This window comes from Schistocerca gregaria, chromosome 8 (assembly GCF_023897955.1).
Source record: "Schistocerca gregaria isolate iqSchGreg1 chromosome 8, iqSchGreg1.2, whole genome shotgun sequence".
Taxonomy (NCBI): Eukaryota; Metazoa; Arthropoda; class Insecta; order Orthoptera; family Acrididae; genus Schistocerca; species Schistocerca gregaria.
The window spans coordinates 125,137,200-125,154,693 of record NC_064927.1 but is presented as its reverse complement, the minus strand read 5'-3'; the positions used below and the strand labels follow the sequence as shown (position 1 = coordinate 125,154,693).

At 39.7% G+C, this 17,494-nt stretch overlaps 1 protein-coding gene across 1 annotated transcript in view; it reads right to left on the bottom strand.

Moving 5' to 3' along the window:
* Window positions 1–17,494, bottom strand: part of LOC126284348 (squamous cell carcinoma antigen recognized by T-cells 3) — a 79,590-nt gene that overhangs the window by 3,333 nt on the left and 58,763 nt on the right. Inside the window, exons 12-14 of the mRNA XM_049983203.1 lie at window positions 12,115–12,329; window positions 11,571–11,718; window positions 11,272–11,405 (exon numbers count right to left, since the gene is read on the bottom strand). Of these exons, the coding sequence (XP_049839160.1) occupies window positions 11,272–11,405; window positions 11,571–11,718; window positions 12,115–12,329 (497 nt within the window). The remainder of the gene's footprint in view (window positions 1–11,271; window positions 11,406–11,570; window positions 11,719–12,114; window positions 12,330–17,494) is intronic.

The following is a 17,494-nucleotide window of genomic DNA, read 5'->3' as shown; positions in this document are numbered from 1 at the left end:
GTATCAGACATTTGAATAAGGGGAGGCAGTAGCTCTGAGTCTTATTTACATTTTCACAATCGCTAAACAATACCTGTAGGAGAGTGCCTGCTACTATTGTTATTTCTTTTCCTAGACATTTTATTCATATATGATTCTGGTGTACACTTAGGTACACATTCAAATCACTAATTCTGTCACTGTAATGCTTGTGTGGTATTTATGCAGATGAACATATATGTCCTCACGATATTTTGTGAAAATATGAGGGTCACGTTTTAAGTTTTAACAAAAACAATGTACTTTGTTTTATTGTTGCTCAAAATATTCACCTTTAAAATTTATATGCTTTTGCAGGCATTCAAACCAATTTTCCACTCTGCTGTTGATATCACAAAAACATGGTTTTGGAAGTAATTATTTGTGTTGCAGCATTGTTAAAGGTAGTTGGTGGACTGATGCCCTTCCTGATGTCACCACTCTGCCCCGGGGCAGAAATTGTGCATCCAGTCCTTCCATGTCCCGAGTAAATCTCATGTTCAAGTGTGAGAATGTTTTCTAAATGTTTGCATATTGCGAATATGAGGTGAGATGGTGGAACCAGCCTAGTATTTACCTTACTGGTTGAGGGAAAACTGTCTAAAAACCACATTGAGGCTGGCCGGCTCACCAGTCCTCATCATTAACAAAAGAGACAGATTTAAGCTGCAGGAGGTTCACTTCCCTATATCCTGGAAGAGGCACATTAATGCACTTGGGTATATGTGCAGGTGAGCATTTCTTATAAGAACTGACACAAGCCTGTTTCCAAGCTTTGGCCAAATTGTGTGAAATATATGGGAAACATTCTTCTTTACAGCTAAATGTTCACACAACACAGAATGTTACGAGCCTTTGATGTGCCTATGGGCACCTCCATTTTACAGTAAGTCACATGCCAGTTTTCTTCAGTCTTTTTGCCTACAATGTGAATGTTTTTGAACAGATTTTGGTTGAAGTTTACGAAATTCATGACGTCATGAAATTTGACATTGATGGCTGCACCACCACGATGAAATTCTTCAAACCAATTGTAAACAGTCTTTTCTGAAGGCGATAAATTTGAACAAAGCAATTCAAGGGATTTTGTTGAGTAGAGCCTCTATAAGAACCACCCAAGAGAAACTTGAAATTTCCAGTTTTTCACAACAATGTTCCTTTAATCACTCACCATAAACAAACTAATTGACAATTTCTGAGTTGCTACTAACATAAAAATAACAAATCATAAATTTTAAAAGAACAGTAACATCACGTCAGTAGAACTTAGGATTTATGTGTTTGAACATCAAACTGATTGTTGGCTTATGAGAAGTTCGCAATTTCATAACCAAACAAGGAAATATGATATGTTGTATAAGGAGGCAATAGAGTGCTAAACTACCATAATACCTGTATAAAAGTGGCACAGATGCAATCTAGTTTTCTATGTTCTATGAGTAGTTTGCATATATTGAGCGCTGTTTTGCCTTAGGAAAAATGACGTCTTTTGCAAACTACTACGAATGATATATTCTGCTTCTTTATGGGGAAAGCAGTAGGAATGTTAAAAGTACAGCAAGTTGTGTGTACAAAGGTGCCTTGACAGGCAATGTACAAAAAGAATAATAAATTAGCAAATAGGCAAAAATGTAGGGCACTGGAATGTTATATAAAAGGTAAGGGACAAACCTCCAATGAAAGGAGTGAATGAAATAGATGTTCCGGCAACTGTGTCTCATAATCCATATGTTAGCTCCTGAAAAATTGCCATTGACTCCAGAATACATTTTTCCAGTGTTGTTTGCATTTTACACATAATAGCTTCCACCTGTATCTTGTATCACTTCATCAGAAGATTAACCACTGGAATTATAGAATAAGCATGGAATTCTGTCATTAATTTCTGATGTGATTTCAAAACAACAGATTCTTTCTTCAAAGAATTCTAAAGATGAAGCAAACATTACAAGCAGTGGAAATTTGAATATTAAGAAACATGCATTGTAGGGCAACTGAGAATCCAAACTAACTGAGACGGTCTGAGCATCAACAAACATTACAAGTGGTGGAAATTTGAATATAAGAAACATGCTTTATAAGGCTACTGAAGATCAGCTGCAGTGGCGTGTGAATTTTCTGTGTGGGATTACTGACCTATACTTTACTGAAGAAACCTTTTTTTTTTTATCTAACTGCTACCTGCTTTAATAGAGGAAGCACCACTAGGAATATACAGATTTATATGGAACCAGCATGATGTGTGCCTGGCTCATTACTTGCTTGTGGCTAGCAAAGCCCTCACTTAACTCTTCCCTGTTTGCTGGATGGGATGTGAAAACGTTAACAGATGGCCTGTGCATTCACCTGATTTGATACCACTGGACATTTTTCCCTGAGGGTGAGTCCATGTACAACTTATGATGACCCAAAAGTATTTAACATAGTGTGTTGTTCCAGTGTGTCCAACATTATAAAAGGAATATTTTCAATACACCAAGAAATAATTGCAACAATGACTGCAAATGTGTATTGTCAAAGATCTGATGTCCTAAATGAAATGCTATGGAAATGTGTCACTACTTTCATTTACTTATTTGCTTATTTTTGGATGATGATGTAATTCTACAGTTTAAATGTGTACCTCAAAATTAAACTCATGTTATTTCTTTGTTCAAATGGAATTATTATTTAACAATCTGTGAAGCACAATTTCCAAAGTACAAATCAATTCAGTTTGTGACAATCAGCTTGTTTTCAAGGTTCTGGCAGATACAATGGCAGAACTGTTATGGTACAATAACTGTTGTATCATCATTAGATGCTACATGTTCTGTCTTCCAGTTAGGGTGTCAATTCAACTGCATGTAGCTATGTGTGATTAGTATAAGTTCTGAAATAAACTTTTTTTTCCAACTATTCAAAATCTGTAATCAGCCTCTCTTAATTGCATCAAGCTGGATTTCTCTGCCAGCTAGACACAAATGTTCCATCCCACAATACCACCTTCTGCATAAAGCTCCAAGCTTCACTACATTAGCTGCTCTGTAATGATTGTATTCTTGTCCTCTGCACTATGACTATCTTGTGTCAACTACTGAACTTTGTTTTACCGTATTTACTCAAATCTAAGCTGCACTCGAATCTAAGCAGCACCTGAAAAATGAGACTGGAAATAAAGGAAAAACAAATTTCCCGAATCTAAGCCGCACCTGAAATTTGAGACTCGAAATTCAAGGTGAGAGAAAAGTTTTAGGCCGCACCTCCAAATCGAAACAAAGGTGGTCCATTGTAATATGAGACACAATTTAGATCGAATGAATGACGATACAGCTACCGTAGTTTGGTTCGAGTCGTAAGCTTAGCAGTTAAGCTTTACCAGGTAGCCATTGCTAAGCGTCAGGCGCTCCGTCCATATTTGTACGGGTACCCTTCCTTTTTCATGTGCTTTGTCTGGTTTGAATCGATTGCTTATTTTCCTTTGATCTGATAAGTGCCATTTTCTTTGTTATAGGTGTTTACATCACTTTAAGCTGAAGATGCATTACTGTAGTGTGTCATGCATTCTTTGTCGCATTCTGATAGTGAGTGTTTACAATACGTATATTCTTCCGCGTTTGCTGTTGTCTCACTCTAGTTTCGTAGTTTATTAGGCAGACAGGATTTAAAAGAGATACCAGCAAACATGAAAGAATACATGGCAAAATGTTTATGGTCGTATTATTCTTATGGTGAAGAGAATACTGCATGTGATTCACATTTCATTAGGCTCCTATTAGCAACCATCTCTTTGCACAGGTAGGAAAAAATTCAGAACGTAGAGTTGGCCATATTGACAAACATCCCAAACAGACTTGCCAGTCGGATTTTCGTAGCACATTGAAATTCTGCTACATTTTAAGATGAACAATACGGAATTTGTATTTACTTCGTTGGATAATGTATGAAAATACAGTGGTCGAAACTCGGGGCATAGAAAAAAAGGTTGTCTTCCCCCATTCCTTTTTTAAATTTATTTACTGACGCAGATGTTTTGGCGCCAGCATTTTTCTTTGTGCCTACAAAGCATGCCTGTGTAGCGCTACATATATTCGACGGCAGAAGTTAGTTGTGGCAGCACCTACCAACATTTTTCAGAACTTCCGCTTGCTTCGCACTCGATTCTAAGCCGCAGGCAGTTTTTTGGATTACAAAAACTGGAAAAAAAGTGCGGCTTAGATTCGAGTAAATACAGTAGATTACTGTCTTTGGATCAAGATTTCTCAGTGCTTGTACTTTTAGTGTTAATAAATGTTATCACTGTGGGCTGCCTCACTGTATAGTAATTGCTACACAAGTGGTGCAAGAGGAAACTACGTGTCTTACGAGAAGAAAAACTTCTTAGTCAAGATTGCAATAAAACAATGTATTGTGGATGACCAATTTTGGTAAAACTATGTTACCATTATCAGATTGTGTATAGGTTATTATCAACATCTTGTGCCAGATACAGACAAAATCTTTCCATTAAATTTCCAAATGCACTACATATGACATGAATGATGTGTTGTCATGCCAAAAGTACAAGTTAAAATTACTGTGTACACAAATTGTCACAATATTGCATCCATGTGATCACACATCATTCCTAATAGGGCACTACAAGAACCAACAGGTTATGATGTGTGATCGAATGGATGCAATGTTGTGGCGATTTGTGTAGAAAGTAATTTTAACTTTTACTTTTGATGTGCCAACATACCATTCATGTCATATGTCATGCATTGGAGATTTAATGGAAATATTTTGTGGGCATCTGGCACAAAGTGTTTATAATAACCTGTACGAAGATCTGATGATGGTAATATAGTTGTACCGAAACTGGTCACCCACAATACAGTGTTTTATTATGATCTTGGCTAAGAAGTATTTCTTCTCCTAGCAAAGTAAATACAGATTGCACCTTCACACTAAGTATAAGTAAACCAATGGAGCGTAGTGTACTTTGTTTTTCAAACAGAACATTCAACAGAGGCAGATATGAACGATAATAAATAGTGCCATCAGGAAACAGTGCTACGAAATTACACAGTTTGGAATCAGTGCATCATGGATGATATCCCTTCAGCAAAAAATTTACTTCAGAGCCTGCTGCAATGCCCGTTGGAAAACCTGTTACAGATAGAATAAATTCAGCAAGACACATCAACATCACTACATTGGGAAGGGTTTTTTTCAGTAGTTGCGCATTGCAGCAGCATCTACAGCCGGCCAACCTGCTGCTGTTCACACCATGCGAGGAATCAGTGGAGGACTGGGAATCATAAATTAGAGGGGCTCCAGCAGCACCCTGAAGCTTTTCAGATAAATAATGCCAACACTATCAAATCTCTTGTCTTATCTTGGACCAAGCTACAGACTTGTAGATTTTAATGTAAACTGACCCCACTCACTGAACCCTCTCAGTTGTCATTCGAGGAAATGTGAAATTTAGTAATCGTATACTACCACCAGCATGAACATATGACTGCATCTCAGGTACAATTCTATCAAAGTAAATAACACACTAATCAATGCACAGGGAGTAAGTAGGTTGCAGAACTGAATGGCCTTAGTCAAAAGTGTCATTTAATCATTTCTGGAACATAAGGAATCATATGCTGACATAACAGTAAGAGGCATCATTATCTGGAAAACCTGCCCCACATAAAGATGTTAGACATCAGGCTTACAGTTTGATGACCATCACTTGAACAAGTTCTAGCTCTTGTGCAGGATTTCAAAGTTTTGCTTGCAGCAGACCAGCAATTAGAAAGATTGGTAACCACTGAAGCTGCCGGCATGCCAGATGGCAGTTTCAGGCATCATTAGACTTGGATGATGCAGAAGTAGCGGCAGTGCAGCCCATCCATAAACAGGTGCCACCCATGCAGTGCTGCAACAGGAAACAGTCAGAGCATTGCCTGCTTCCATCTTGCTCAGCATGTTTTAAGAAACATTCCTGGGAAGACTGTCCCTAATGTTGGGCAAATTGCCACAAGTGCAGTAAGTCAAGACACTTTGCAGTAGTGTATCAGTCTTCCACCCTTCACTCTTGTCAGCTTCAAGAACAGCCTACGGACATAAACTTGAGCACTGCCAGCACTTCCATACCCAAAAAATTATCATGGTGCATATCAATGCTCAAACAGTGGAATTGCAAGCACTGGTGCTGGCACTTCACTTATCAAAACAAAAATGTATTTGAAAATGACACACCTCCTGTCTCCAGCAACTCCGACACTTAGTAAACTACAACAAGCAAACCATTTCTATCAACAGTCAATTCACAGCACATTCAAAAGTGTCGTTCAGCAATTAATTTTTCTGGTACAAAATGGCAGTTAGGCAGAAAACCCATTTGGTCTTGACACCTTCACGTCATTTGGTTTTAAGATCACAGATAGCGGTAACTTAGTATCATATGAAGTATCTTTTCAGGACTCAGAGTTATTATGCAAGGGATCTGCTAACATCTTCTCTCCTGAACTTGGTTGTGTGTGCTCAAATCTTCCTCTCATTCTCACTTTTGCAGAGTGTGTCCTATCCCACTAGCTTTCTGCGACCAAGTTAAAGAAGAATGTAAGAGACTAACACAAATGGATGTTATTGCACCGGAGACATATAGTCTGGCATTCACCAAGAAGCATTCAGAAAATTGTGATTATATGGTGACTTCAAAACGTCAGTAAATGCACAGACCCATATTGATTCATATCTGATATCACATCCAGATGAAATAATGGCCAAATTTGCTGATGAGAGATATTTCTGGGAAACTGATTTGGGCAAAACCTATCTGTAGCTTCCATTTGGAAAAGTCACAGCAGCTCCCGGTAGTCAACACCCCTTTTAGCCTGTTTAAATAAAGTGCTTATATTCGAGATCGCAAGTCCTGCCACCATGTTTCAATGATTTCTTGATAATTAATGCAAAGTTGTATCAATTATCTTGATGGCATCATAGTAACAGAAACTTCCACTGAGGTGCATCTCCAGAATCTGCTGTTCCACACACGCTACACAGTGTAGGTTTACAGTGTAATCTTGGCAAATCTCAGTTCTTTCAGCCATCAATTGAATGTAATTTTGCAAGAAAGCGTCAAATTGACAACCACTAGTGTGGAATCAATACCAGCACTATCTCGGCCAAAGAATGTCAAGAAACTGTTGTCTTTTCATTGGATGGTTTCTTATGACAATAAGTTCATCCCCAGTGTTTCCAAGATCGCTCATCCATTAAAAAAACTACAAAAAAATGGCATACCATTTGATTGAACATAGGATTGTGAGACTGCCTTTCAAACTTTGGAAACTTGCCTTCAATCAGACCCATGTTCAGCTACCTTTGTCAGCCTTGCAAACAGTTGGCAGTGGCGTCTTGACGTCTTGGACTACTGGATTGAGGCTGTCCTTGCACATCAGTGCTCTGATGGGACTGAGCAAGCAATAGCTTACTCCTCCAAAACACTGACTGCAGCTCAAAGGGCTTATTCCCAAATTGAAAATGAGGCCTTAGCCATTGTAATACACTCAAGAAATTTCACATCTTTATGTATGGGGTGAAGTTGCATCTGATAATGGACTGCAAGCTGCTCCTTTCCCTATTCTGCCCCTCATCAAGGCTCTCTGATAAAACAGCTTACAGACTGCAGCAATTGGCTTTAGTAGATAAAGTTATGAAATCCATTTTTGTACCACAGATAAACATGAAAATGCAGATATCCTCTCTTGGGTTGGTTGGGGGAAGAGACCAAACTGCGAGGTCATCAGTCTCTTTGGATTAGGGAAGGACGGAGAAGGAAGTTGGCCATGCCCTTACAAAGGAACCATCATGCCATTTGCCTGGAACGATTTAGGGAAATCACAGAAAACCTGAATCAGGATGGCCGGACGCAGGACTGAACTGTCATCCTCCCAAATGCAAGTCCAGTGTGCTAACCACTGTGCCACCTTGCTCGGTCCATCCTCTCTTGGCTACCAATTACCCGCAATCCATCATTCAACAAAGAAGAGATCCTGTGTTTTTACCTCGATGAGGAGGCACAGTTCACAGACGACACATTTCCCATTACGAGCAAGTTCATTACAGTAGCCATGTGTCCGGAACCCATCTTACAACATGTGAATCATAACATTCTGTTGGGGTGGCCAGAGCAGCTGTCAAAAAGGCGGATCCACTTTATCAACATTTTCAGCTACAAAAATTGTTGCAATTGATTGATGGCGTTGTGCTCCTGGCTACGGAATATGCGTCACCACGAATATTCATACCCCTCTCATTACGGAATGACATTCTGCGGTTTCTCCATGCGCGGGGATGCATGATGGAATGACCAGAACAAAAACACTGGTGCAATATCAGGATGTCAGGTATACTTGCCAGGAATCACCAAACACACAGAACAGTTGGTCCAGTCATGCAACAAATACATCAAACAGTAAGCAGCTCCCAAGACGACTTCCTCTCAATGGCCTAAATCTGCACCGTAGAAACAAACTGGCTCATTGTGATTGAGGCCTATTTCCATTTACCATACATGCTCAGCCTCAGGTCCATGGCAGGGGACAGTACTGTCATGTCCTATCAAAAATCTTTTCTATACAAAGCCTTCCCCAGACTCTGGCGATGTACAATGGTCCCCAGTTTCTATCACACATCTTTATGAAATTCTGTGTAACCAGCTTTTCACCCATAAACAAAAAGTGAAGTTGAACATCTAGTGCACACCTTTAAGTCTCTGCTCAAGTACATCAGTGGCTGTTGGGCAGAAGATGCTTTAACTCAGTTTTTAAGTTCTTAGAGAGCCACACTCACAGGTGATGCGAGCCTGGCAGAGCTTCTGCATGGCCACCAACAATGCATGACGCTTCACCTGCTGACACAAGCTCTGCACCTGGAGCCAGCACCACCAGTGTCATAATTCTGTTCAGGCACCACAGTCTGGGTACATACATTTGGTCATCAGGACAGTTGGGTACCGGCAGCCAACTGGCAACAACAAGGGCACAAGATGTTTATGCAGCAAATGGTGTACACCTCAGCCTACTTGTAGACTGTCAGGCAGGAGCAGCTACCATCACCTCCAGCAGTTACAACCCCCTCATTGGTGGATGATTCCTCTCCTACCCTTTCTCCCTCACCTCCAGCCTCACCCATCCGGGCACCCCTTTCGTTTCCTCACCCTGTACTGTCCGTGCCTTCTGAGCCTAGAGTCTAACACACAATATGTTCCAAGCTTTGGCAGGTGTTGCCATCAGCAGGGGGCCTGACTGCCCTCACCCAGCAGCCCCCTCATCCCCATCATCACATGGAGCGCAGCAGCACATTGGACCTCCACCTCGGGAACCGTGCCAGGCTTTACCACACTCCTACCCATCTGTGGCGCAGTGGGGTCCCAGGACATGGAGATTGCGTCACTAGCACTGGTGGCACAGCAGGCACCCTTTTCAGAACTCCTGTACCTCCATTTTCGCAGCGCCCACCCATATCTGGGCCGCTTACAACCCTACAGCTCATAACCAGCAAGGAGGGAGCTGGTGGTGGCTCCACCATCTGATAGTACCACGGACATTGCATTCATGGGGGCCTATCAGAGTGACAGGTCTAATAGTTTTTACAGCTGCCAACAAGTAACCTCTCTCCTGCAGCAAATCGTCCAGCAGTGGCTACTGCCACTCGACTGGCCGCTACTTGAAGTACACACAGTTGATGAGTGGCTGCACAAACAGCATCATATCATTTCCCTCTCACCTCACCACACTACATCATCAAGGTCTTCCACTGGCCACGGCCTCCATTCCAGATCAACCGCTAGCAATAGCACCTGCTCCCCTGTAGCAAGTCTGCAATACTGATACGCATGCTTATGCTACAGCGCCACTTGGCACTCATTTGAATACTGCAGTTTACTTATGCCAAAGACAGATCCATGCTTCACTTTGTTAGCTGCTCCAGAATGACCATCTTCTAGTACTCTGTGCTACGACTATCTTGGATCTACTACTTGACTTACTTTTGGATTACTCTCTTTCGATCAATGTTTGCAAGTGCTTGTACTTTTGGTGTTAATAAATGTTATCGTTACCAGTTGTTCCACTTTGTTGTAGTCACTACTGTATTCATTGTTTCTATGGACTATAGGCCTATATCAAATGGCTGTCACTCTTTACATTTCTTCCCTCTTCGAACAGCATACTTATAAAGTATTTTCATAGTTGATTATAAACCTGACTTCGGAAAATTCTTCCATGGAATCTTAAGGGTTTCCCTTGGCATGGTGCATGACTTTTCTATACATTTCACATTAACCTTTGTTGAAGCAACCCAGCTATCCACCAGCCCATTGCTTCCTTCTGACATCCAGTTTCTGCTATAAAACATACTGAAATGGAATTTACACAACAGTTTCGATTACCAGATACAAACTATCATATTCAAGTATAAAATGTGCTTCAGAATTCTACAGCAAACTGGTGATGATAATACAGAATATTTATGTGGCTTGGTTTCACAACTTTTATCTAACAATGGGTACAACTTAGGCTTTGTAAACACACATCTTGGATTTTCCAGTGGAAGACATAGTGGAACTCCTACAATATTTCATCAAAATAACTATATGACATCTTCAGGTGGAGGCTGTTGCTGTGTTCATAGTGTGATAAATTCTGCCACCACTGTCAAACGAGCATCACAGGTCGCATCTTGCAGCAATGTACACAGCAACCACCACCATATGATGATGTCAAACAGTTATTTTGATGAAATATTGTGGGACTTGGGAGAATTTTATCCAACAGTAAACCTGAGCACAGTATTTGCAACAGATCTCACAGGAAGGCTTTCTTGCAACTGCACACAATAAGTTTCACTGCATGAGTAAGCAGCACTATGAATTGTACCATGAATAGTGTGTATTCACTACTAAGCCCGAAAGTAAATACAGTGAGTCACTATGCTGCTTTTTCTGTTTAGAGATTATAGTTACCTTCTATTTCAGCAGAGAAACAACCACTACATATACATATAATTGAAAATATTTGGGAAAGATGTAACTTTTCAGAACCACTCACAAATTATTAAAACAAAGAAAACGAATCATTTGGGACATCACATGATACTGAAACATATTGTATATTGCCAGTTATTGTGTGTGTGTGTGTGGGGGGGGGGGGGGGGGGGGGGGGGAGGGGGTGGTAGATAAATAAAAAAGCAAATGTTGTGATGAAAGAGTTTACAGCACAAAAATATTACCTGATCCTCAAACTCTACATAGGCGAGTCCTTTAGAGTGGCCATTCCTATATGTAACAAGGCGAACTTCTTTCAGTGCACCATATTGTTTGTAAATTTCTTCTAAATCTTCTTTTGTTGTTGAGAAGGCTAGTCCTAGAAACACAGAATTTTGAAACACTGTGGAATCTCCAATAAATAACAGAAGACAAAAAAACGGCTATGAAATTAAAACATGTGAAAATTATGAAGTGAACTGGAGTTACAGATCTGAGTTGGGAGCATGGTATTATATCAATAATATTGCATTAATATACAAACCTTTAACAAAAAGTTTATTCTTCTCAAGACCAGTATTGTACTTGAAGACAGGTTTGCGTGTGTGTTTATCAGGATCACATTTTGACACAAAAACAGGCCTATTATTCAATGGGGTCCTGTCCTTTTTCAAAGCTTCAGATGCTTCAGCCTAAAATATTGATAAAATCAATTATTTTTATATAGATGTGATGTTCTTAAAATTCTATCTGGTACACAGTGCAAGAAAACTAAAAAAACTGCATTCATCATACATTGTTGCAGTGTAATACTTTCTAATTCAACTCCACTTATCAATATGCTTAATTTTACACAAAGAATTTTATAATAATAACTGGTCAATTGTGCATGTTACAAGGAGAAACTAAAGCAAGAAAGCAAGAACACACTTTTAAATTTCCAGTTTTTTATCACTAAACAACTATTTAATTTGTCTTTAATAAACAAAAAATAGCATGTAGCTCCTGAACCAATTCTGGAGCATACAACTCTCATCATCAATGCACATTTTAAACAATGCAGCAGAGGTTCAATGACTGGTACTCACTGTCGTGCTGAACTCAACGTAACAGTAGCCTTTAGAACGGCCTTTGTAATCTCGGACAAGACGGAAGTCTGTAATTGTGCCAACACCTTCAAATAATTTCCGCACAGCATCTTCTGTTTCAGTAAATGCGAGGTTACTGACAAATACTGTGCGGTCATCCTTGGACGGGTCATGTGGAACAGTAACACCATGACTGTGTTCCTCTGACTCACTTTCTGTGGGAAAGATAAATCATATGATATATCAAATAAATAATTGTTTAAGCACTATGTATCTGTTACATCTGTGAAGGCTCTCCAACTTGTAAACATCATTACTGTAAATATCGACATCTTAAATGAATACATAGGTATCACAATCCTTTCAATGAGGCTGAAGAGCATGCTCAACAAATTTAAAGTTGGTTTCATGTACTTCAAAAAAATTAGTTAATGAACTAACTCATCTGTACCACATTTGCCATCATCAGACTCTTAGTCAATCTCCTTCACTATCAACAAATTTGCTAGCCATCACTACAAAGCTTGTTGGCATTAAGCATTACTCCTTCACTATCAACAAATTTGCTAGCCATCACTACAAAGCTTGTTGGCATTAAGCATTAATTGTATATAGTTGACAATCCAGGCCTCGAAATGGTAATAGTTCCAGTTAAGTTAATGCTAGTGACATTTTGTGTAAGTGCAGTGTATTTACACTGAACTGTGCCACAGAGATTAATGTGAGAACAATGTTTTTATAACAACATAGTTGCCTTTCAGATTCTTGTGTTAGAACCACCAGTATCCACAGAAAATTATACAGGGGAAGGAGTGGGGTGGAAGACTTTAAAATTGTAATTTTTGCGTTTATATGAGTTGGTTATTTTCAAGATGTGTCATGCCACAATAAGTAAATTTTGTACATGAGACAAAAAAATTTACTGTATCCCAGACAAATGATGGTTATCCACTCACTTCCAGAAGTTCACGTGAGTCCTGTAATGAATAAAAACTCTGTGTTCCAGATTCCACCATGGTGCACATCCCTGTCTCTTGCCCCACCTTGCAGACACCTGTGCTTGGATTTGTGTAGGAAATGGACAAACTTATTACACATTTTGACTGAAGCCATCTTTATTATAATTCTTATAATACTGAAATATGCACAGCATATTAAACAGTATTACAGTTTCTTTTCCTTTTTTCCCAAACTAATCAGATATGTATTGCCGATTATAGAAGCAATTAGTAACATATAACTTCCAGAGGATCTGAAGTAATAAAAAGCTAAGAGGAACAGAATTAAAAAGAGGAAGTAAACCACAACACCTTTTTAAGTAATGTCTGCCAGTTCAGGGATATTGTTTATTAAAGTTGAAAGAGGGTTGTTCACTGATGCAAGTCCTAAGTTTAGTCATCTTCATCAATTATTGTTATGATGATTTTAGTGTGTTTTCTCAAACAGTGTTCCAATCTTCAGTTGCCTCGAACATAGTGAGCTTAATGTTTATGACTCGTGCACATTCTTGTACAAGCACATTGTCACTGAGACTAAGAGGCAAACATAGTTTAAAGTCTTCTACAACTCCTTGGTCCATGGCTTGAATTTTACTTGTATGAGGCATGTTCAGAACTTAAGTGTACTGTGACTATAATCGGCTCTCCTTTCTTTTATTTTTTAGTGTTAGCAACAATGAGTGGTGGAGAGAGCATCCCAAGAACATGGCAGCATGTAAACTCATGTTGTGGTGTCCAGTTGCATCAAAGATGTCACTAAGACATCCCACCAAGTGCTGCAATCTGCTTCCTACTTGTGGAATGAATAACAGGTGCTAAAATTTTTTTGCAAATCAGAATGGCTATGGCGAAGATGTTATGAACAGAGTGAGCGTGTTTAAGTGGTGTAGAAAGTTTAGTGGAGGCAGAACAAACTTTCATGATGAACAGATGAGTTGAAGACATTCCATTTTGGCTGATTACTTGGTCTGAAAAATTGAGGAAACTGTCCGCGAAGACCACCGATTGACACTGGATGATATTTCTGCAATGTTTCCACATCAATCCAGCACTCTCTTACACGAGACACTCACAGAAGTGTTGGGATACTGGAAACTGTGCACAAGATGGGTCCCAAAGCAGCTGACAGAGTAGCATAAGAAAAATTGGGTCATAGCACCCATGAGTTTCTAGAGCAGCTTGAACTGAAAGAGGAGGATTTTCTGAGCTCTATTGTGACTGCAGATGAAACGTTAGTGGCTCATTACATGCTTGAAGCAAAAAGACAGTCATCACAGGGCCTCACACCGATCCCTCATTTGCCAGAGATTCAAAAGCACATTTTTGATGCAAAAGAATCATGGCTTCAGTGATTTGGGACTGAAAGTGCAGTGTTCGGGTCAAATTTCTGCCTCAGGAGGAGACCATCACCACACAAAGATATTGTTAGAGGAGGACTTACAGAAGTTTGTGCCATGGTTCACCAAATGCATTGAATGGAATGGCAATTGTGTGGAGAAACAGTCACCAAGTTTTTCTATAAAAAATATAAAAATCTATTACACTTATTTCCGAACATGCCTCTCGATTTGGGTAGGAGATACTTTGCAATTATTCTCCCCCTCCCCCTCTCACCACTTTAGATAAATTTCCACTTTGATGATTTTGGCAGAACAAAGGGAGCCTTTTGGAAGAATTTTTTTTTTTTTCTTTCAGAGTTCTTGCCATGCATGTAGGTGCGGCTTACAAGTGAAATACACCAAAGATTCTGTGTGGCATGGATTCGGTAAGTCCTTGATAGATTTCTGCGCATATGTGGCAACTGATTCCTACATATAGGTCATGCAGTTACCATAACTGAGCCAGTCAATAGTTTGCGAGTGCAGAGCCGGCACATGATAGTGTCCCAAAATGTGTTCCACTAGATTTATACCAGGTGAATTTGGTAGCCAAGACATCAACGTAATTCACTACAATACTCCTCAAACCACTGTGGCACTCCTCTGGCCTTGTGACAAGGACCGTAGTTGAACTGAAAAATACCATCATCATCAGGGAAGATGTCAAGCATAAAATGGGTGCAATTAGTGTTACATAGCCTACAGCTGTCATGACTCTGTAACATGATACTGCCCTCACTGGCCTGCATCCATGGCACTGTGCATATTTTGAGCAGCACAGTAGCAAGTGAACAGCTAACCAACTTCATCATTCTCGGCTCCTCATTCTCAGGTGTCGGGCTGTAACAATCTGCCCTCTGTCAAAGTCACTTGTCAGTGGATTTCCCCATTTGCAGGCTATGATATCAATAGAATGGTTACCCACTCACCCTGCTTTGCTTATGTAGTTTCCTTACTGTGCCATGTTCCCACAATGCCAGCAGGTGGCATTCAATAAATGTTAGCCTGTCTCATCTGCTCAGACAGTTAACAATGTGAATAATCCCATTTTCCATCATATCTTGGAATTACTCATAACATAGGATAGCTGCTATGCCACCACCAGCTTATGACTTTTCTCCTGAGAATTTTAACTGCTGAATCCCAAGTATTAGACACCTATTCAGACTTCTCATCAGAAGTCTACACATACAGTATCTTCACCTTGGACATAATTACAGGACTCGACATTCACATACCTCTAATATGTAGCTGATGGATCCAGGCATGAATAGGTTCATTAGTTCTCACAGAAGATTTCTTACTTTCTGTAATCACCAAGAGCAGACATAGATTGATCTCCAATTTACCGTATTAACTCGAATCTAAGCCGCACCTAATGAGACGCGAAATAAAAGAAAAAAAAAATTCTCGAATCTAAGCCGCACCTGAAATTTGAGACTCGAAATTCAAGGGGAGAGAAAAGTTTTAGGCCGCACCTCCAAATCGAAACAAAGTTGTTCCATTGTAATATGAGACACAATTTAGGTCGAACGAATAATGACGATACAACTACAGCAGTTTGGTTCGAGCCGTAAGCTTAGCAGTTAAGCTTTACCACGTAGCCATTGCTATGCGTCAGGCACTCCGTCCGTATTTATATGGGTACCCTCCCTTTTTCACGTGCTTCATCTGGTTTGAGTCGATTGCTTATTTTGCTTTGATCTGATAAGTGCCGTTTTCTTTGTTATAGGTGTTTGCGTCACTCTTAAGCTGAAAATGCATTACTGCACTTTATCATGCATTGTTTGTCACATTCTGTTAGTGCGTGTTTACGGCCTGTTGCGGATCGCGACATGGCTTGCTTTTGTGCGCGCTACTGCCCCGTAACATGTTCTGAACGAGGCTTAGGCGAAAATTTTTCTCCGTTTGAAAATCTTTGCGGCCGCTTCTTTATTACATCAAATTCTGCACAGGAATTAGTCACCTTAGATTTAAAAATCTAGTCAGTTGTCTTGATTCATTTCTGACTGTATCACTATTACGCATAAGAATAATACGAATATAAACATCACACGATACGTATATTCTTCCACGTTTGCTGTTGTCTCACTCTAGTTTCGTAGTTTATTAGGCAGACAGGATTTAAATGAGATAGCAACAAACATGAAAGAATACATGGTAAAATGTTTATAGTCGTATTATTCTTATGGTGAAGAGAATACAGTATGTGATTCAAATTTCATCAGGTTCCTATTAGCAACCATCTCTTCTCACAGGTAGGAAAAAATTCAGAACGTACAGTTGGCCATATTGGCAAACATCCCAGTCTTGCCAGTCGGATTTTCGTAGTACACTGAAATTCTGCTACATTCGAAGATGAACAATACGGAATTTGTATTTACTTTGTTGGATAATGTATGAAAATGCAGTGGTCAAAACTCGAGGCGGAGAAAAAAAGCTTGTTTTCCACTTTTTTTAAAATTTATTTACTGACGCAGAGGTTTTGGCGCAAGTATTTCTCTTTGTGCCTACAAAGCATGCCTGTGTAGCACTACATATATGCAACGGCAGAAGTTAGTTGTGGCAGCACGTACCAACATTTTTCAGAACTTCCGCTTGCTTTGCACTCGATTCTAAGCCGCAGGCGAATTTTTGGACTACGAAAACCGAAAAGAAAGTGCGGCTTAGATTTGAGTAAATACGGTAACAGAACTTTTTCTGTTGAGCTGTTCTGTCAGGCTCATTAATAACTGAATACATTTCTTGCCATTATCAGTATGTTTCATTGCTTTTAAATTTAACTGCAGCAGCAATGAAAAGTGTGTGCGTAATCACAATAATCAAAAGTCAGTAGCATGGCTCCACGAGTACGTGTAAAATTCAGTGCATAGTTCCAAAGTATTACATCTGTATTACAGAACTTTGGCTATCATAAGAACAGTTCTTTTTCGGATGATCACCACTGAATTCACATAAAAACAAAACACGTGAGAATATGAAAGAAAGGGCGGGAATGGGGGC